The 23,053-nt window shown below is 47.1% G+C and overlaps 1 protein-coding gene across 1 annotated transcript in view; it reads right to left on the minus strand.

Annotated features, from left to right (window-relative positions):
- Window positions 1–20,200, minus strand: part of LOC118371671 (calcium-independent phospholipase A2-gamma-like) — a 47,580-nt gene extending 27,380 nt beyond the window's left edge. Inside the window, exons 1-7 of the mRNA XM_052466347.1 lie at window positions 19,847–20,200; window positions 17,946–19,428; window positions 12,304–12,453; window positions 10,024–10,175; window positions 9,684–9,778; window positions 4,122–4,293; window positions 3,833–3,890 (exon numbers count right to left, since the gene is read on the minus strand). Coding sequence (XP_052322307.1) covers window positions 3,833–3,890; window positions 4,122–4,293; window positions 9,684–9,778; window positions 10,024–10,175; window positions 12,304–12,453; window positions 17,946–19,379 — 2,061 coding nt within the window. The 5' untranslated portion in view covers window positions 19,380–19,428; window positions 19,847–20,200. The remainder of the gene's footprint in view (window positions 1–3,832; window positions 3,891–4,121; window positions 4,294–9,683; window positions 9,779–10,023; window positions 10,176–12,303; window positions 12,454–17,945; window positions 19,429–19,846) is intronic.
- Between the last annotated feature and the right edge of the window lie 2,853 nt (window positions 20,201–23,053).

Below are 23,053 nucleotides of genomic sequence, written 5' to 3' on the forward strand. Positions count from 1 at the left end.
ATGGAACTAGTGAATGTGATTCTGTGTCAGCCTGGCTGTGGAACTAGTGAATGTGTGGATTCTGTGTCAGCCTGGCTGTCGTACATGGAACTAGTGAATGTGTGGATTCTGTGTCAGCCTGGCTGTCGTACATGGAACTAGTGAATGTGTGGATTCTGTGTCAGCCTGGCTGTCGTACATGGAACTAGTGAATGTGTGGATTCTGTGTCAGCCTGGCTGTCGTACATGGAACTAGTGAATGTGTGGATTCTGTGTCAGCCTGGCTGTCGTAATGGAACTAGTGAATGTGTGGATTCTGTGTCAGCCTGGCTGTCGTATTGAATGTGTGGATTCTGTGTCAGCCTGGCTGTACATGGAACTAGTGAATGTGTGGATTCTGTCAGCCTGGCTGTACATGGAACTAGTGAATGTGTGGATTCTGTGTCAGCCTGGCTGTCGTACATGGAACTAGTGAATGTGTGGATTCTGTCAGCCTGGCTGTCGTACATGGAACTAGTGAATGTGTGGATTCTGTATCAGCCTGGCTGTACATGGAACTAGTGAATGTGTGGATTCTGTGTCAGCCTGGCTGTCGTACATGGAACTAGTGAATGTGTGGATTCTGTGTCAGCCTGGCTGTCGTACATGGAACTAGTGAATGTGTGGATTCTGTGTCAGCCTGGCTGTCGTACATGGAACTAGTGAATGTGTGGATTCTGTGTCAGCCTGGCTGTCGTACATGGAACTAGTGAATGTGTGGATTCTGTGTCAGCCTGGCTGTCGTACATGGAACTAGTGAATGTGTGGATTCTGTGTCAGCCTGGCTGTCGTACATGGAACTAGTGAATGTGTGGATTCTGTGTCAGCCTGGCTGTCGTACATGGAACTAGTGAATGTGTGGATTCTGTGTCAGCCTGGCTGTCGTACATGGAACTAGTGAATGTGTGGATTCTGTGTCAGCCTGGCTGTCGTACATGGAACTAGTGAATGTGTGGATTCTGTGTCAGCCTGGCTGTCGTACATGGAACTAGTGAATGTGTGGATTCTGTGTCAGCCTGGCTGTCGTACATGGAACTAGTGAATGTGTGGATTCTGTGTCAGCCTGGCTGTCGTACATGGAACTAGTGAATGTGTGGATTCTGTGTCAGCCTGGCTGTCGTACATGGAACTAGTGAATGTGTGGATTCTGTATCAGCCTGGCTGTACATGGAACTAGTGAATGTGTGGATTCTGTGTCAGCCTGGCTGTCGTACATGGAACTAGTGAATGTGTGGATTCTGTGTCAGCCTGGCTGTCGTACATGGAACTAGTGAATGTGTGGATTCTGTGTCAGCCTGGCTGTCGTACATGGAACTAGTGAATGTGTGGATTCTGTGTCAGCCTGGCTGTACATGGAACTAGTGAATGTGTGGATTCTGTCAGCCTGGCTGTACATGGAACTAGTGAATGTGTGGATTCTGTGTCAGCCTGGCTGTCGTACATGGAACTAGTGAATGTGTGGATTCTGTGTCAGCCTGGCTGTCGTACATGGAACTAGTGAATGTGTGGATTCTGTGTCAGCCTGGCTGTACATGGAACTAGTGAATGTGTGGATTCTGTGTCAGCCTGGCTGTCGTACATGGAACTAGTGAATGTGTGGATTCTGTCAGCCTGGCTGTACATGGAACTAGTGAATGTGTGGATTCTGTGTCAGCCTGGCTGTCGTACATGGAACTAGTGAATGTGTGGATTCTAGCCTGGCTGTCGAATGGAACTAGTGAATGTGTGGATTCTGTGTCAGCCTGGCTGTCGTACATGGAACTAGTGAATGTGTGGATTCTGTGTCAGCCTGGCTGTCGTACATGGAACTAGTGAATGTGTGGATTCTGTGTCAGCCTGGCTGTCGTACATGGAACTAGTGAATGTGTGGATTCTGTGTCAGCCTGGCTGTCGTGGCTGTACATGGAACTAGTGAATGTGTGGATTCTGTGTCAGCCTGGCTGTCGTACATGGAACTAGTGAATGTGTGGATTCTGTGTCAGCCTGGCTGTACATGGAACTAGTGAATGTGTGGATTCTGTGTCAGCCTGGCTGTCGTACATGGAACTAGTGAATGTGTGGATTCTGTGTCAGCCTGGCTGTACATGGAACTAGTGAATGTGTGGATTCTGTGTCAGCCTGGCTGTACATGGAACTAGTGAATGTGTGGATTCTGTGTCAGCCTGGCTGTCGTACATGGAACTAGTGAATGTGTGGATTCTGTGTCAGCCTGGCTGTACATGGAACTAGTGAATGTGTGGATTCTGTGTCAGCCTGGCTGTCGTACATGGAACTAGTGAATGTGTGGATTCTGTGTCAGCCTGGCTGTCGTACATGGAACTAGTGAATGTGGGATTCTGTGTCAGCCTGGCTGTCGTACATGGAACTAGTGAATGTGTGGATTCTGTGTCAGCCTGGCTGTACATGGAACTAGTGAATGTGTGGATTCTGTGTCAGCCTGGCTGTCGTACATGGAACTAGTGAATGTGTGGATTCTGTCAGCCTGGCTGTACATGGAACTAGTGAATGTGTGGATTCTGTCAGCCTGGCTGTCGTACATGGAACTAGTGAATGTGTGGATTCTGTCAGCCTGGCTGTACATGGAACTAGTGAATGTGTGGATTCTGTGTCAGCCTGGCTGTCGTACATGGAACTAGTGAATGTGTGGATTCTGTGTGGAACTAGTGAATGTGTGGATTCTGTGTCAGCCTGGCTGTCGTACATGGAACTAGTGAATGTGTGGATTCTGTGTCAGCCTGGCTGTCGTACATGGAACTAGTGAATGTGTGGATTCTGTCAGCCTGGCTGTACATGGAACTAGTGAATGTGTGGATTCTGTGTCAGCCTGGCTGTCGTACATGGAACTAGTGAATGTGTGGATTCTGTGTCAGCCTGGCTGTACATGGAACTAGTGAATGTGTGGATTCTGTGTCAGCCTGGCTGTCGTACATGGAACTAGTGAATGTGTGGATTCTGTGTCAGCCTGGCTGTCGTACATGGAACTAGTGAATGTGTGGATTCTGTATCAGCCTGGCTGTACATGGAACTAGTGAATGTGTGGATTCTGTGTCAGCCTGGCTGTCGTACATGGAACTAGTGAATGTGTGGATTCTGTGTCAGCCTGGCTGTCGTACATGGAACTAGTGAATGTGTGGATTCTGTGTCAGCCTGGCTGTCGTACATGGAACTAGTGAATGTGTGGATTCTGTGTCAGCCTGGCTGTCGTACATGGAACTAGTGAATGTGTGGATTCTGTATCAGCCTGGCTGTACATGGAACTAGTGAATGTGTGGATTCTGTGTCAGCCTGGCTGTCGTACATGGAACTAGTGAATGTGTGGATTCTGTGTCAGCCTGGCTGTACATGGAACTAGTGAATGTGTGGATTCTGTGTCAGCCTGGCTGTCGTACATGGAACTAGTGAATGTGTGGATTCTGTGTCAGCCTGGCTGTCGTACATGGAACTAGTGAATGTGTGGATTCTGTGTCAGCCTGGCTGTACATGGAACTAGTGAATGTGTGGATTCTGTATCAGCCTGGCTGTACATGGAACTAGTGAATGTGTGGATTCTGTGTCAGCTGGAACTAGTGAATGTGTGGATTCTGTGTCAGCCTAGCAACCGTGTGTGCAGTGTGTGTGTGTGTGTGTGTGTGTGTGTGTAGAAATGGTTCCAGCCAGCCAGTGAGACGATGGCCAGAGGCTTTCTCATTGACCTCATTATTAAGAGACGGAGTGACTTCCTTTTCAATGCTCCTCCCTCAGCAACCGTGAGGGTGTGTCTGTGTGTGTTTGCCAGCTCCACACTGTTAGTCAAGCCATGTTAGGAAAAACTCACCTTTGGGCATTTGGGGTTTCTTGATGTTTCCACCATCAGATCAGAGCCCATTTTTTCTCTGTGGGAGAAAATTAAAGGAGAGCTTAGTCTGGGGCTGTGTCTGAACAAGTTACTAGCCTTAAAATCCTTGCTTCCTCTACTGGTTTCCTCCATTCCCCTCAAAGCTCATTGGAGGAAGTCAGAGGAAGGGACCTTTGTTCATCTCCACCAATGAGCTTTGAGAGGAATTGATCTGCTGTGCTGTTCTTAATTCATGAAGTTAATCTATTCCATTATATTAAATACCAACTTGAGGATGTTCTCCCAGGTCTCGGAGTCGTAGAAGGCGTGGCTCCAGCCCATCTTGACGGTTCCCACGATGACGTTCTGCTTGAAGACGTCAGAACCCAGCTTCCTGTAGAGCACCTCACACTCATTTAGAGGGATCTGGAACACACCTAGCATGAAGCCCAGGATGGAACCTGACAGAGAGCGAGAACAGGAGGATATTTAGCCACACACGGAGGACAAAGAATGTACACTTTAAAAATTATTATTTGTTTGTTAGTCCAATAACACCAACACATTTTCATATTGAGACCTGAGGAGAGACATGGAAAAACCCTACCCCCCGTTATAGACTATAAAACAAACCCTACCCCCAGTTATAGACTACAAAACAAACCCTACCCCCCGTTATAGGCTACAAAACAAACCCTACCCCCCGTTATAGGCTACAAAACAAACCCTACCCCCCGTTACAGGCTACAAAACAAACCCTACCCCCCGTTACAGGCTACAAAACAACCGCTAAAGGCTACAAAACAACCGCTACCCCCGTTACAGGCTACAAAACAACCGCTACCCCCGTTACAGACTACAAAACAACCGCTACCCCCGTTACAGACTACAAAACAAACCCTACCCCCCGTTACAGACTACAAAACAACCGCTACCCCCCGTTACAGACTACAAAACAAACCCTACCCCCGTTACAGTCTACAAAACAAACCCTACCCCCCGTTACAGACTACAAAACAAACCCTACCCCCCGTTACAGACTACAAAACAAACCCTACCCCCCGTTACAGACTACAAAACAAACCCTACCCCCCGTTACAGACTACAAAACAAACGCTACCCCCCGTTACAGTCTACAAAACAAACGCTACCCCCGTTACAGTCTACAAAACAAACGCTACCCCCCGTTACAGACTACAAAACAAACGCTACCCCCCGTTACAGGCTACAAAACAAACGCTACCCCCGTTACAGACTACAAAACAAACCCTACCCCCGGTACAGACTACAAACAAACCCTACCCCCGTTACAGACTACAAAACAAACCCTACCCCCCGTTAGACTACAAAACAAACCCTACCCCCCGTTACAGACTACAAAACAAACCCTACCCCCCGTTACAGACTACAAAACAAACCCTACCCCCCGTTATAGGCTACAAAACAAACCCTACCCCCCGTTACAGACTACAAAACAAACCCTACCCCCATTACAGACTACAAAACAAACCCTACCCCCTGGTATAGACTACAAAACAAACCCTACCCCCCTGGTAAACTACAAAACACACCCTACCCCCCACCCCCCCCCGTTATAGACTACAAAACAAACCTAACCCCGTTATAGGCTACAAAACAAACCCTACCCCGTTACAGACTACAAAACAAACCCTACCCCCCGTTACAGACTACAAAACAAACCCTACCCCCCATTACAGACTACAAAACAAACCCTACCCCCTGGTATAGACTACAAAACAAACCCTACCCCCCTGATAGACTACAAAACAAACCCCCACCCCCCCCCGTTATAGACTACAAAACAAATCCTAACCCCGTTACAGACTACAAAACAAACCCTACCCCCGTTACAGACTACAAAACAAACCCTACCCCCCGGTATAGACTACAAAACAAACCAAAACAAATACCCCCCGTTATAGACTACAAAACAAACCCTAACTACAAAACAAATCCTAACCCCGTTACAGACTACAAAACAAACCCTACCCCCCGGTATAGACTACAAAACACACCCTACCCCCCCCCAGACTACAAAACAAATCCTAACCCCGTTACAGACTACAAAACAAACCCTACCCCCATTACAGACTACAAAACAAACCCTACCCCCCTGGTATAGACTACAAAACAAACCCTACCCCCTGGTATAGACTACAAAACACCCCCCCGGTTTATGGACTACAAAACAAACCCTACCCCCGTTACAGACTACAAAACAAATCCTAACCCCGTTACAGACTACAAAACAAACCCTACCCCCCCCCCCCCCGTTATAGACTACAAAACAAATCCTAACCCCAGTTACAGACTACAAAACAAATAACCCCCATTACAGACTACAAAACAAACCCTACCCCCGACTACAAAACAAACCCTACCCCCCCGTTAGACTACAAAACAAACCCTACCCCCTGGTACAGACTACAAAACAAACCCTACCCCCCTGGTATAGACTACAAAACACACCCTACCCCCCGGTTTATGGACTACAAAACAAATCCTAACCCCAGTTACAGACTACAAAACAAATCCTAACCCCCGTTACAGACTACAAAACAAACCCTACCCCCTGGTATAGACTACAAAACAAACCCTACCCCCCTGGTATAGACTACAAAACAAACCCTACCCCCCTGGTATAGACTACAAAACACACCCTACCCCCCTCCCCCGTTATAGACTACAAAACAAATCCTAACCCCGTTATAGACTACAAAACAAACCCTAACCCCAACCAACTAATTGCAGCACAAAAATGGAAGAGGCAAGTAGAAAACAAATTAAAGACTATGATGTGTGTGATATATAACAGTTTCATTTAAGGACCAAAAACATTGACAGCTGTACCATATAAATTGCAAAATATTTGGAAAGAGATTTTCGATGTACCGACACATAGATTATGAATTGAAACGCAAAACACCAGATTCAAAAGTTCTAATTTTTCAATTTAAATTAGACAAAATACAAAAAATAATATATATGTGTGGGATACAATGTTCCCAGCTCTGCAGATTTTGTACCAGAGTCATTAGATCATTTATTTTGGTACCCATATGGCTCGTTTTGGTCACAGGTCCAGGAAGAAGAATTGACATTTACCTAAAACAAAGATAGCAAACCCTTAGAGCGTTGGACCCCAAACCCCTGAGCTGACAAGGTACAAATCTGTCGTAGGCAGTTAACCCACTGTTCCCACAAAAATAAGAATTTGTTCTTAACTGACTTGCCTGGTTAAATAAAGGTAAAATAAATAAAAATAAACTGGGTAATTTGAAAAGTCAAGCGATCAATAATATAATAATCATTTTACAATCTGTAGAAGCTATGAAAACAAATCCTACTTTGTGAAGCATCACAGCACAGTTGAAAAACTATGGCTGCTAAAATCAAAATGGATGGTGTTGAGAATCCCTCAACCTCAGAGCTGCTGTCTGACAAAGACCACAACGTAAATCTCATTATTCCAGTCCCCTGGACCATAGGCAGACCTGGGTTCAAATAGTAATTAAAAATCATCTCAACTACAGCTGTGATGAACTGAGCTTGCCAGGCTTAACTGTCCAACAGAATAGTCCCAAAACAGAAAAGCATGCACCCCCTGGGAAACGCTATAAATAGACAGGGTCTGGGGCTTACGGACAAAGGCAAACTGGATGGAGACTAACTGCCTGTAGGATCATCCGTTACGTTACCCAGGGATGATCCATCCACAGACACTGGCTGGGATTCAAATGGCCGCCAATGAACCAACCACAGTGACAAGCAGATCACTGCTAGCGTACACAGGACCACAGCCATATAATGACACTAGCTATGACCATATAGTGATGTACATGACAAGACTGTCTCGTCTACAGGGCAGGAGACTGTCTCCTGCCCTGTAGACACTTCCGCTAACAGCCAAACCACGAACCCCATCTCTCGCTGTTTCTCCAGTAGCATTTCCCACACCCATCACCAGTCACCTGACCCAGGCCGCATGCTAGCAGCGCCACAACGCCAACCTATCTACTAACAGCAGCTCCATCCTAACCCAACACACAACCCAAATCTGTGCCTGCCTTCCTGCTGAACTCTCTCTGGGGCCCAAACCCTGCCTGGGGTGAGGATGTCCCCCAACCACCCCCCAGCATTGGAACAGCTGCTGCCAGCCACTATCCAAGAAGACAGGCCCCTGTCCCAAAACTTGCATGGCAGGGTAAACCCAGGGTGTGCCAGCCAGCCAGATAACCATGCCCACTCCAAACGTGGTGGCTGTCCTTAAAGTTAAAGTAATCCTTAAATGTTAAAGTATGCACATTACTTAGCTTATCAGGTGGAGGGGATTACCTTGACTAACACACTGGCCAGCCGTCTCACACACAGACCTTCAGAGAGCCCAGGGCTAGGCTGGCTTCCTCCAACGGAAGAGGATCAGGGACAATGGATATGGAGAGGGGGAGACAGACAGAGAGCATGGCCGGGGAAGATAGAGGTTTGGTGGCAGCTGTAGGGTAGCGCTTAGTGAGAGGGAAAGCATTAGGCTTCCTAAAATGAGAGAAATGGTCAGGCCATGACGGACCTTGAGAGGAGGAGCAGGGGGTTATGGTAAACGGCACCACCATGTGGTGGTTGACAGTACTACAATATTATATTGGGGCTCCCGAGCGGCGCAGAGGTCTAAGGCACTGCATCGGAATGCTTGAGGAGTCACTACAGACACCCTGGTTCGAATCCAGGCTGTATCACAACCGGCCGTAATTGGGAGTCCCATAGGGCGGCGCACAATTGGCCCAGCGTCATCCGGGTTTGGCCGTCATTGTAATTAAGAATGTGTTCTTAACCGACTTGCCTAGTTAAATAAAAAGTTGTTTTCTGTTATATATATATATAAATAGACATGACAACTGCCAGTAGATTATGTAGGTTTGATAATGTATAGTGAAATCATTCAATAGCTGTTCTATTTAGGTAATGTTTAATCTTTTTCCACTACTGGGAATAAATAAACGAGGAAAAAAACTATACACAATTATGCCATAAAAAATGTTTTCCTTCTCTGGCACTCAAAATACTCCAGTCATCTACCTGCTAGTATTATATAAACTGGAGACCATTAATCAAGTCTGAAATAAAAGAGGAGATCTGCTGAATTAAGAGCTTGCCCACGACAGTACAAAAGAAAATGACAACAAGACTAAAGATTTGACATCCATTTACCCTTCAGGCCCCCTAATGTTCCATAATGCCTGTGTCCTGGCATGCAGTGCAGGGTTGTGGACTGAGAGGCCTGAGCAGAGCAGGAACCCGAGTCAGCCCCGGGGACTGAGCAGAGCAGGAACCCGAGTCAGCCCCGGGGACTGAGCAGAGCAGGAACCCGAGTCAGCCCCGGGGACTGAGCAGAGCAGGAACCCGAGTCAGCCCCGGGGACTGAGCAGAGCAGGAACCCGAGTCAGCCCCGGGGACTGAGCAGAGCAGGAACCTGAGTCAGCCAGGGGACTGAGCAGAGCAGGAACCTGAGTCAGCCAGGGGACTGAGCAGAGCAGGAACCTGAGTCAGCCAGGGGACTGAGCAGAGCAGGAACCTGAGTCAGCCAGGGGACTGAGCAGAGCAGGAACCTGAGTCAGCCAGGGGACTGAGCAGAGCAGGAACCTGAGTCAGCCAGGGGACTGTTTGTGTGTTTTTTTTCAGCCATGGGACTGAGATGGGTTCAGTCCCAGTACAGAACTGACTGGGAGGAGCAGTGAGCACTGCTCTGTTTAGAATGATCCACCCTGCAAGCTGCCCTCACAAACACACACTATTAGCCAGAGATAAAGTAGGTTAGGAGGACAATGCAACATACCTGTGCTGACACCACAGATGTAATCAAACAGTTGGTAGATGGGTTTTCCCGTCAGGGCTTCCAGTTTCTGCAGAGTCTGAAGGGCAATCAGTCCCCTGGACAGTAGAAAACACACACAGATTGTCTACGGGATGTAAAAGTGAGTGGAGACAAAGTAATAACACTGATAATAACATCCGCCAGTGCCGCACACATTCAAATGGAGAACAGTGGATAACTTGAACGCGATGGCAAAACAGTCTTCCTATCGCTCTTACTAGGTCTCTTATGTTCCTTTCCCCCCCTCAAATGCTACCCTCTTTCCTTCACACACACACACACACACACACAACTACTGTACCTGGTTCCCCCTCCGTCGATGGACAGGACCCTGATTCCCTGGCCCTTGACAGGGTTGGTGTATCCCACCAGCGTGAGGGCCTCCCTGACTGCTGCCTTCAGAGACTGGTCCTCAGCCTGGCGGAGACGCAGTAGGCACGGGATCGCCTTCTCCTGAGGGCCACACACACAGCAAAATATAACAATATATAGTTAAGGTCACTGACACCCATATGGTCAGTTCTAGAACTAATGCAAGTGGTTTTCTAATCAGTCAATTCAGGAACTACGCTGAAATTGCACATTCTTCTCAGATAAGCGTGGCAGAGAATTGGAATGTAAGTTTACTTCATGAATTTACTAAGTGAAAATGTTAAAAATGTACCCCAAACCTGCCCCCAAGGTACAAGGAACCATAGCTTGCCAGTCCTTGGTACTAAAAAAAGGTCGGCAAACACAAGCTTAGCAGAAGCTTTTATCCAAACAGAGTACAGTGAGTGGCATGCATACAGTAGGGTACGCATTTTAGTACATATGACTCCTGTGGAACAGACGTCATGCCTCCAGAATACACACACATTGACCTTAATACAAACAACACCTTAGAGGTCAGAGGAAATAGCAAGCAACATCAGTGACCAGTGGATTGACATAACTATACTGTAACTGAACAGACTTTTAAAAACACTCTTCTGTATCCTCACTTGATGACTGTTGACGAGGTTAACCAATGTTTCCTCAGGCCAGAAACAATGGCCTTGGGTTAAGTTGTCCAAAGGGACAGTCCCTACAGATACGGGTATGTGTAATGTAAATAACCTGTATGATGATAAGGGAACATACACTGAGTGTACAAAACATTAGGAACACCTGCTCTTTCCATGACAGACTGACCAGGTAAAAGCTATGATCGCATATTGATGTCACCTGTTAAATCCACTCCAATCAGTGTAGATGAAGGGGAGGAGACAGGTTAAAGAAGGGTGTTTAAGTCTTGAGACGTATTCTGTATGTGTGCCATTCAGAGGGTGAACGGACGAGACAGAATAATTAAGTGCCTTAGAGCGGGGTATGATAGTAGGTGCCAGGCGCACCGGTTTGAGTGTGTCAAGAACTGCCACGCTGCTGGGTTTTTAAAGCTCAACAGCTTCCTGTGTGTATAAAGCATGTTCCACCACCCAAAGGACATCCAGCCAACTTGGCACAACTGAGGGAAACATTGGAGTCAACATGGGCCAGCATCCCTGTGGAACGCTTTCAACACTTAGAGAGTCCATGCCCGGAGGAATTGAGGCTGTTCTGAGGTCTAACTCAATATTAGGAAGGTGTTCCTAATGTTTTGTCACTCAGTGTATAGGCCCACATACAAACCTGGGGCGGCAGGGTAGCCTAGTGGTTAGAGCGTTGGACTAGTAACCGGAAGGTTGCAAGTTCAAACACCCGAGCTGACAAGGTACAAATCTGTCGTTCTGCCCCTGAACAGGCAGTTAACCCACTGTTCCTAGGCCGTCATTGAAAATAAGAATTTGTTCTTAACTGACTTGTCTAGTTAAATAAAGGTAAAAAAAATAAATAAATATAGGAACACAGTTCTTTCTCTCAATTAATTACTTTCTTTTATACAAGCACTATGTTGGCTAAGCTGTGGTCATAGCAAAAGCTGGAAAAGAAAAGGAGAGCCGGACACTATAGGAGCTCAGATTCAATCATTTCAATAACCACTGTTTCATCAGCGTGGAAACGTTGGTTATTAGGTTATTTCATGATTTGCATCAGAGCTCCTAGAGTATGTTACTCTCCTTTCCCTTTCCACGTGTTCTACTCCGCTAGCCAGCACCTCACCTACACAGGTGTGTGTTTCTTTCACCTCCAGCCATAGCAACAGTTGACATTTAGCAAGTCAGAGACCTTAAGGACGTGCCCTGGTCAAACGTAGTACACTATATAGAGAATACGGTACCATTTGGACAGAACCCCAAAGAGTAAGAAACAGAACAGCCGCCCCAGATATTCTCAACAGACAACATGATTGTGTATGCAGAGAAACCCTGCTGTACTGCATACTGCTCTGAGGGGAAAGATTAAGGTGAAGAATTGATCAGGATGGAGAGATGTCAAACACTGCTGTAATACAGTTGTTAGTGTGTGTGTGTGTGTGTGTGTGTGTGTGTGTGTTTCTAAACTACTGATCAGCAGTAAATAATGCAATTTTTTCACCCTTCCATTAAAATCAAATCCACATTACTGAAACATTGACTTTGACGCTGAAACGATGGGCCTTTACAGCAGTCAGCCAGCCCACCTTGACAGCCACCCCGCGAGTCTCTGGAAACTCCAGCAGATGAAAGCTGAGCTCCTCCACTCTGTTGATGTAGACCCTGACATCAGACGCTCGGTTTAACGCCTTCACCAGGGACCGGGTCCGGTTGTCCACGCTCACCCTGGCTATGATCTAGGAACAGATCACACACAGGTTAGACACTTTCTCAATCACCACAACAACAGTTAAGTCTGGCTTATCTAATACCTAATTTATTATTGACTGATTTAGCCATGATGTCAATAACTCAGACACAACCTACCTACATTTGCATTTGACATGTATTTAGGGGTGTTTGCTCTAAAATGACCGGTCGATAAGCCTGAAACAGTTTATTTTGTAAGAAGAACCATAAACCATCTATATAGGTCTCGAATGTTAAGAGGATTTCTTCTCCTACCACAGGAGGTCGCTGGCATTTTAAGAGGGGAGGACGGGCTCCTGGTAACGACTGGAGTAGAATAAGTAGGGAGGACGGGCTCCTGGTAACGACTGGGGTAGAATAAGTAGGGAGGACGGGCTCATGGTAACGACTGGGGTAGAATAAGTAGGGAGGACGGGCTCCTGGTAACGACTGGGGTAGAATAAGTAGGGAGGACGGGCTCCTGGTAACGACTGGGGTAGAATAAGTAGGGAGGACGTGCTCATGGTAACGACTGGGGTAGAATAAGTAGGGAGGACGGGCTCCTGGTAACAACTGGAGCAGAACGACTGGGGTAGAATAAGTAGGGAGGACGGGCTCATGGTAACAACTGGAGCAGAATAAGTAGGGAGGACTGGCTCCTGGTAACGACTGGAGTAGAATAAGTAGGGAGGACTGGCTCCTGGTAACGACTGGAGTAGAATAAGTAGGGAGGACTGGCTCCTGGTAACAACTGGAGCAGAATAAGTAGGGAGCTCATGACGGGCTCATCATGGTAACGACTGGAGTAGAATAAGTAGGGAGGACTGGCTCATGGTAACAACTGGAGCAGAATAAGTAGGGAGGACGGGCTCCTGGTAACAACTGGAGCAGAATAAGTAGGGAGGACTGGCTCCTGGTAACAACTGGAGCAGAATAAGTAGGGAGGACGGGCTCATGGTAACGACTGGAGTAGAATAAGTAGGGAGGACTGGCTCCTGGTAACAACTGGAGCAGAATAAGTAGGGAGGACTGGCTCCTGGTAACAACTGGAGCAGAATAAGTAGGGAGGACGGGCTCATGGTAACGACTGGAGCAGAATAAGTAGGGAGGACTGGCTCCTGGTAACAACTGGAGCAGAATAAGTAGGGAGGACAGGCTCATGGTAACGACTGGAGCAGAATAAGTAGGGAGGACGGGCTCATGGTAACGACTGGAGCAGAATAAGTAGGGAGGACTGGCTCCTGGTAACAACTGGAGCAGAATAAGTAGGGAGGACAGGCTCATGGTAACGACTGGAGTAGAATAGGAGTAGGGAGGACTGGCTCCTGGTAACAACTGGAGCAGAATAAGTAGGGAGGACGGGCTCCTGGTAACAACTGTAACAACTGAGCAGAATAAGTAGGGAGGACGGGCTCCTGGTAACGACTGGAGTAGAATAAGTAGGGAGGACTGGCTCCTGGTAACGACTGGAGCAGAATAAGTAGGGAGGACTGGCTCCTGGTAACGACTGGAGCAGAATAAGTAGGGAGGACTGGCTCCTGGTAACAACTGGAGCAGAATAAGTAGGGAGGACGGGCTCCTGGTAACAACTGGAGCAGAATAAGTAGGGAGGACGGGCTCCTGGTAACAACTGGAGCAGAATAAGTAGGGAGGACGGGCTCCTGGTAACGACTGGGGTAGAATAAGTAGGGAGGACTGGCTCCTGGTAACGACTGGAGTAGAATAAGTAGGGAGGACGGGCTCATGGTAACGACTGGAGCAGAATAAGTAGGGAGGACGGGCTCCTGGTAACAACTGGAGTAGAATAAGTAGGGAGGACGGGCTCCTGGTAACGACTGGGGTAGAATAAGTAGGGAGGACGGGCTCCTGGTAACAACTGGAGCAGAATAAGTAGGGAGGACGGGCTCCTGGTAACGACTGGAGCAGAATAAGTAGGGAGGACGGGCTCCTGGTAACAACTGGAGCAGAATAAGTAGGGAGGACGGGCTCCTGGTAACGACTGGGGCAGAATAAGTAGGGAGGACTGGCTCCTGGTAACGACTGGAGTAGAATAAGTAGGGAGGACGGGCTCATGGTAACGACTGGAGCAGAATAAGTAGGGAGGACGGGCTCCTGGTAACAACTGGAGCAGAATAAGTAGGGAGGACGGGCTCCTGGTAACGACTGGGGTAGAATAAGTAGGGAGGACTGGCTCCTGGTAACGACTGGAGCAGAATAAGTAGGGAGGACGGGCTCATGGTAACGACTGGAGTAGAATAAGTAGGGAGGACGGGCTCATGGTAACGACTGGAGCAGAATAAGTAGGGAGGACTGGCTCCTGGTAACAACTGGAGCAGAATAAGTAGGGAGGAGGGCTCCTGGTAACGACTGGAGGAATAAGTAGGGAGGACGGGCTCCTGGTAACGACTGGGGTAGAATAAGTAGGGAGGACTGGCTCCTGGTAACGACTGGTAAGTAGGGAGGACTCCTGGTAACAAGCAGAATAAGTAGGGAGGACTGGCTCATGGTAACGACTGGAGCAGAATAAGTAGGGAGGACGGGCTCATGGTAACGACTGGAGCAGAATAAGTAGGGAGGACGGGCTCCTGGTAACGACTGGAGTAGAATAAGTAGGGAGGACGGGCTCCTGGTAACGACTGGAGCAGAATAAGTAGGGAGGACTGGCTCCTGGTAACGACTGGAGCAGAATAAGTAGGGAGGACTGGCTCCTGGTAACGACTGGAGCAGAATAAGTAGGGAGGACGGGCTCATGGTAACGACTGGAGCAGAATAAGTAGGGAGGACGGGCTCCTGGTAACGACTGGAGCAGAATAAGTAGGGAGGACTGGCTCCTGGTAACAACTGGAGCAGAATAAGTAGGGAGGACTGGCTCCTGGTAACGACTGGAGCAGAATAAGTAGGGAGGACGGGCTCATGGTAACGACTGGAGCAGAATAAGTAGGGAGGACTGGCTCCTGGTAACGACTGGAGCAGAATAAGTAGGGAGGACTGGCTCCTGGTAACAACTGGAGCAGAATAAGTAGGGAGGACTGGCTCCTGGTAACGACTGGAGCAGAATAAGTAGGGAGGACTGGCTCCTGGTAACGACTGGAGCAGAATAAGTAGGGAGGACTGGCTCCTGGTAACGACTGGAGCAGAATAAGTAGGGAGGACTGGCTCCTGGTAACGACTGGAGCAGAATAAGTAGGGAGGACTGGCTCCTGGTAACGACTGGAGCAGAATAAGTAGGGAGGACGGGCTCATGGTAAAAGTTGGAGCAGAATAAGTAGGGAGGACTGGCTCCTGGTAACAACTGGAGCAGAATAAGTAGGGAGGACGGGCTCATGGTAACAACTGGAGCAGAATAAGTAGGGAGGACTGGCTCCTGGTAACTGGAGCAGAATAAGTAGGGAGGACTGGCTCCTGGTAACGACTGGAGCAGAATAAGTAGGGAGGACGGGCTCATGGTAACGTTGGAGCAGAATAAGTAGGGAGGACGGGCTCATGGTAACGACTGGAGCAGAATAAGTAGGGAGGACTGGCTCCTGGTAACGACTGGAGCAGAATAAGTAGGGAGGACTGGCTCCTGGTAACGACTGGAGCAGAATAAGTAGGGAGGACTGGCTCCTGGTAACGACTGGAGCAGAATAAGTAGGGAGGACTGGCTCCTGGTAACGACTGGAGCAGAATAAGTAGGGAGGACTGGCTCCTGGTAACGACTGGAGCAGAATAAGTAGGGAGGACTGGCTCCTGGTAACGACTGGAGCAGAATAAGTAGGGAGGACGGGCTCATGGTAACAACTGGAGCAGAATAAGTAGGGAGGACTGGCTCCTGGTAACGACTGGAGCAGAATAAGTAGGGAGGACGGGCTCATGGTAACAACTGAGCAGAACTGGAGCAGAATAAGTAGGGAGGACTGGCTCCTGGTAACGACTGGAGCAGAATAAGTAGGGAGGACTGGCTCCTGGTAACGACTGGAGCAGAATAAGTAGGGAGGAGGACTGGCTCTTGGTAACGACTGGAGCAGAATAAGTAGGGAGGACTGGCTCCTGGTAACGACTGGAGCAGAATAAGTAGGGAGGACGGGCTCATGGTAACAACTGGAGCAGAATAAGTAGGGAGGACTGGCTCCTGGTAACAACTGGAGCAGAATAAGTAGGGAGGACGGGCTCATGGTAACAACTGGAGCAGAATAAGTAGGGAGGACTGGCTCCTGGTAACTGGAGCAGAATAAGTAGGGAGGACTGGCTCTGGAGCAGAAATAAGTAGGGAGGACGGGCTCCTGGTAACAACTGGAGCAGAATAAGTAGGGAGGACGGGCTCATGGTAACGACTGGAGCAGAATAAGTAGGGAGGACGGGCTCCTGGTAACGACTGGAGCAGAATAAGTAGGGAGGACGGGCTCCTGGTAACGACTGGAGCAGAATAAGTAGGGAGGACTGGCTCCTGGTAACGACTGGAGCAGAATAAGTAGGGAGGACTGGCTCCTGGTAACGACTGGAGCAGAATAAGTAGGGAGGACTGGCTCCTGGTAACGACTGGAGCAGAATAAGTAGGGAGGACGGGCTCATGGTAACAACTGGAGCAGAATAAGTAGGGAGGACTGGCTCCTGGTAACAACTGGAGCAGAATAAGTAGGGAGGACGGGCTCATGGTAACAACTGGAGCAGAATAAGTAGGGAGGACGGGCTCCTGGTAACGACTGGAGCAGAATAAGTAGGGAGGACTGGCTCCTGGTAACAACTGGAGCAGAATAAGTAGGGAGGACTGGCTCCTGGTAACGACTGGAGCAGAATAAGTAGGGAGGACGGGCTCATGGTAAAAGTTGGAGCAGAATAAGTGGTGGATTAAATACATTAAACACATGATTTCCATGTGTTTGATGCCATTCCATTCGCTCCGCTCCAGCCATTATTATGAGCCGTCCTCCCCTCAGCAGCGTCCATTGATGCCTACATGACATAGTTGTATATGGAGGGTATAGCCTGTGGTGGAACGTTGCCAGGACTCATATGTCCCACCAGTTGTGACTCCAACGTATGATGTGACAGTGGCACAGTGTGCTAGATAGAGGGGTTCCTAGAATCCCTCTTCAAAAATAACCCTGTGAGGTTTCTGGAATCGACAACCTAGTAAACAGGTGTACTTTGCCTGTGTATGTTGTTGTATTGATATGAAAACAACAGGCCACAGTAGTGACAAAAAACGAGTTATTGACAAACCGGTGCGCCTTGCACTTACTACCATACCCCGTTCAAAGGCACGTAATCTTTTGTCTCGCCCATTCACTCTTTGAATGGCACACACAGACAATCCATGTCTCAATTGTCTCAAGGCTTAAAAATCCTCCTTTAGCCTGTCTCCTCCTCTTCATCTACACTGATTGAAGTGGATTTAAAAAGTGACATCAACAAGGGATCATAGCTTTCACCTGGTCTGTCATGCTTCAACAGGTTACATTCCTTTTCAACATGATTCCTAACAGTCAGACCCTTGACAGACACTATCATGTAGGCCTACCTTCTCTCTTTGGAGCAGCAGTCTCTTGGCCCTCTCCTCAGCAGCCTTCTGTTCCGTATTCACTGCCACCTCTCCTTGCCATGGCTTTGCTCCTGCCTCTTGTGCCTTCAACCTCTTCTGCTCTCCAGCAGCACTCTTGGGTTCAGCAGCTGCCCTGCTAAACCTGGGGACCAGGGGAGCAATGTAGCTCCCTACAAAGGCCTGTACAGTGTCACCAGAGTAGGATAGGTAACGGCCGATACCCTTTTTAGAAGATGGGGAACTTACGGGTGTAGCAGACCCTGGGGACGGTTTTTCTGACATCGGCAGGAGGTCAGTGGAACCACGGTCTGTGTTATGCTCTTTATCCTCATCAGACTTTGTTATGTTGCTGAAGTACGAGTTCACGTGGTGGGACAGGTAGTTGTAGGTCTCATCCAGGTTAACTGAGAAGGAGCTGGGATGGAAGAGTTGTGTTGTGGTCTGTTGGGAGACTGTGGTGGTGGCTCTCTCAGGTGCACTACTCTCTGTTGGTAGTGGTGATCTGACCTGCTCCAGCCTCTTGGTGGTCCCGTTGGTGGTCCCATTGGTGGTCCCGTTGGTGGCCACAGTGGTTGTGACAATGGATGCTGTGGCTGCACGCTGCATCCTCCTCTGTCTGACTTCCTGGATACTGGGGCCTGAGACAGCAGCATTTGCCCTGGCAATGTTGGGGCGAGGGGTGGCAATGGGAGGGACACTGGCGGTAATGCCAGGAGTAGGGCCAGGTGTAAGATATGGAGTAGGTGTAAGTGTTGGAGATAGAGTAGGTGTGGGTGTAGAAGCAGTGGCTGTAGTAGGTGGAGGACTAGGGGCAGACACCGAGGCAGGGATTGGAGAAGGTGCATTAGCATTAACAGTGGTGTTAGCGGAGGTATAGGCAGGAACTGGGGCTGGGGTTAGAGCTGGGTACCCTACAGTACCATGACCCTGTGGTGTTAGCCCCATCTCCGGGTTGGCTTCCAACACTTTGCCAGCCTCAATGGCCTTCTGTTTAGGTTTGGCTTTGAGCCGGGCTATCTTGGAGAGGAGCTCAGCGTGTGACCCGCTCACCGCCTTGGAGACGGAGTCCAGGGTGCTCCTGAAGCGCGACATGGTGTGGCTGAGACCAGTGGACCAGCGTGAGGTGGATGTATTTAAGTAGTAGACACTGGTGTGGAGGCCAAGCCTGTGTCTTATCTGACTAGCTCTGGAGAGCCAGATCTTATTGCGAATTCTACTTTTTGTGCTGTGGGTATACTTCCAGCTGAGAAAGCCAACTTTGTGGCTCAGGCCTGCTCGGACATCAAACCTACAAGGAGGGTGTTGTTGAGAAGACAATGGAAGTGATGCTGCTCGTTGACCTTGTGTATGCCAGAAGTTCGCTACTCTGCTTACTTTGAGCACACAAGAATCTGGAACACATCTCAGAGACATCCCTCTTGGTCTCGGAAGGCAGCTTTCATTTGTTTATTCCTTCATGAAGCTGGTGAACAATAAAAAATAAACATGACTAAAGAGGTACTGTGTAGTTTAAAACATATTGGAGATGGTAAGGCCAGCTCTGGGATAGGCGGCTGTTATCCGGATGGCTTTACTAGTGGCGCTAGCCTGTCGATTGCAGAACTGCAAATGCACCCAATGACCAATGTGTACTAGCTAGCCGCAGCTAATACGTTAAATCACCATGTTGTAGATGTGTTATCCCACTGGATTACAATCATATCTATAGCACTTTTTTTTATTAAACCTTGGGAAGTAGGCAATCTATGCACGAACATTAGCTAGTTTACAACAGCTACTTAGCTAGAATTGCTAGCTACCGGTATTCCAGAAACAGACACTAAACGGGTAACGTTAGCTATCTAAATGTAACAGTCTAGCCAGGATATATGATAACATACCAGTTTCTTGATGACGGTTGGTGGAAATCTGAAGAATTCATTGACTCTCGTAACAGCGAAATCAAACGAACATGTAAACACGGTTCACAACAAGCTTCTCGGTATGTGTTGGGGTCATTCGACTCGACAGTTTTAATCCACGGACAACAACAAAAAACAGAGAAAAACAATGATCACGCGGTCTTTGATCTGACCTACAATTGGCTATTTATCACCTGCCACTATCAGCCCACTGAGGGGAATTGGATTAATGGCCCGGGTGAACCGGGTTAGTTGTTTGCATTAGATTTGGAACCGGATTGACTAACGGGCGTGAGCTAGGAGTCTATTATACTGAAAAAATAGTCTAGTCTAGTGACTGCTCGAACAAATGGGTGGATTCGATTATGCTGATCAGCGGGACACCGGTCTATGGCCCGTGACGTGACCGTGCAAAAGCGGAGAGGGAGGAGCGCCCTTCTCAAATCCAACAGTAATATGCGCTGCTCGGTAGTGTTGCCATCAAGGCAGCATTGTGCATCATCCGGAAACCAACATCTATTTTTTTTTAAATAGATATACACTACACGTCAAAAAGTTTTAGAACACCTACTCATTCAAGGGTTTCTTTATTTTTCCTATTTTCTACATTGCAGAATAATAGTGTACACATCAACAGTATGAAATAACACATAGAGAATTATGTAGTAAGCAAAAAAAAGTGTTAAACAAATCTAAATATATTTTATATTTGAGATTCTTCAAATAGCCACCCTTTGCCTTGATGACAGCTATGCATCAAAGTAGACATCATGCAAGACTCTTGCATGTCATCTCTATCTGACAAATTGGCTAACAGGTATTGTGTCAATTTAGAACTTGCACAAGACAGTTCACAGAATTGTCAATTGAAAGAAATGTAACCAATTTAATAATAATTACAAAATGTAGCTAACATTAGATTGGTAATCCAGTGATTCTAACCTTTGCCTCGATTCGGCAATTTCGTCCACATCATCATGGAATTTTTAGTTCTTTCTAATAACCACATTAGCAGCTAATTAGCCTTTCATTGGGGGGGTAAATACAGGTGAATTAATATATTTATAAAAGTTATCTTGTCCGAGAGAGATTTACACGGATAACAACACGTGACCCAAGGGTAAACCTACACGAAATAAAGCCCTTATTTTAAGCGTTTCAAAAATCCCCTAAGAGCAAAATGAATGACGGAAAAATGATTGGAACCATTTCCTTGTTTCACCGCTAGGTTTTATGGGTATTATGACTCATACTGCGGTACTCTATGAACGTAGAAAACAAGGTCTGACGTTAACAGGAGATCTTATATGTTTTGTTCTATGAGATAATTAGCAGTCAGTTAACATTACCTTTATGAGTTATGAAGCCTTTATGTGATTTGTGTTTTTTTTTTATTACATAATTTCTTAAAATTCACAAAAAGTGACATTAGCTGATGAAGATGATCTAATAGAACAATATGTATACGGTCTCCTAAGCCTGTTTACCACAGACCTTATTGTCAGTGTTTATCCAAAAACCCTAGAAAAACGCCATTCATTTTCCTCATAGTCTTTCTCTAACGAACAATGGCGGAGTTAGTGCCTCCAAAAAGACACCATTACCATTTCTCTCTATTATAGCCTCTGCCCAGTCCCTATCAACCGGACATCCGTTTTTGGGGGGAAATGGAAAGAGAACCTGTGACTTCTCCTCCACATTTACTGGATTGGTTGAAGAGTGCAGACGAGAACCTCCTCGGACAGTTTTTTTTTCTTCTCGTCAAGACCAGTTTGTAGCGAATCTAGTTTCAGGCATTTATTTTACGCCTGCTACATTAGGTTAGTGCAATTATAGTGTCTGTGACAGCATTGGCATCGCCATTGAGGCTATCTCCATTTTAAAGTAGTCGATTTTCTTCTTCTTCATTTGGCTGGTTGCTTCCAACTCAGGAATCCCCACACAGTTGACTACTTTAAAATTGTGGAAGCCCTCAATGGCAATGTCCATGCTAAACTAGTTTTTATCAATGTTGCCGAAATGCCAAATGCATCCACATATATCAGTGCATTCGTAACAAACTACCTAACCATTACGTAACTTCTACTTAATCAAATAAACCTCACGTAGCAAATTAGCAATTCAATTTTTTGTTGACCAAATTCAACACTCATTGACCTCCACACAAAAAAATATTCACTTTGCAGGCTTATTTTCAGCAACAGATTTTGGAGCAGTGCAAAACCTCTCGCTTTGCCTCGACCTCTCTGGCCTGGTGCCCCTTCTGGCCAGGTTCTGGCCAACGGCGTTGGCTCAAAAAGATGGCTCAAATAAAAATGTATAGATTAGGCACGAGGATCTGTGTTTTCACATGCAAACACTTTATCTGCCTTCCCAATGAAACTACTTAGAACATTCAAACACACATGTTATGGAAAATAGATGTTGTATGTTTCTGAACGATACACCATGCTGCGTTGTTGACAATATGACAGAGCAACGCAGATTACCGTTCAAACAGATGAACTGGTGGAGGGGATAGAAGAAGAAGAAGAAGAAGAAGAAGAAGAAGAAGAAGAAGAAGAAGAAGAAGAAGAAGAAGAAGAAGAAGAAGAAGAAGAAGGGTTATTTGTCTTCAGCTCCGTGTGATTATTTTTAATGGCGAGCATGGAGAGGCCATAGATCGCCATACTAGTAAATTTGGCTAAGGAACAGAAGTTGGGAATTGAAGACAATACAGGGGATGAAGGCGCGACAAGAGCGTGGTGAACAGATATATATTGTTATAGACAGCGAGAAAGAAGGAGAAGAGCTGATGCAGAGGGAATATGTGTATTGAGGAAGAATGGTGCCTGAAGCAGAAGAGTTACAGGGTGTGTTGAAGGAAAGAGTCCCGTCCTCCCAGGCCATTGGACCGGTGTAGGGTCAAAGTTGCGGAATGGGATAGTGGTATATAGGTGTATTAGTGGTATATAGGTGTATTAGTGGTATATAGGTGTATTAGTGGCATATAGGTGTATTAGTGGTATATCGGTGGAAGGCTAGTTGGTGGTTCAATTTTATCCTTTGCCCCTTTCTTTTTATTTTTGTATCAAAAAATGTAAAGTGATCGACAGCACATTCCTGCACAGTAGATGGCAGCATACACAAACAAACTGTGCGAACGCCATGACACCAAAAAAGAAGAAGAAGAGGACAAATCACTCA

The sequence above is a fragment of the Oncorhynchus keta genome, chromosome 17 (genome assembly GCF_023373465.1).
Source record: "Oncorhynchus keta strain PuntledgeMale-10-30-2019 chromosome 17, Oket_V2, whole genome shotgun sequence".
Taxonomy (NCBI): Eukaryota; Metazoa; Chordata; class Actinopteri; order Salmoniformes; family Salmonidae; genus Oncorhynchus; species Oncorhynchus keta.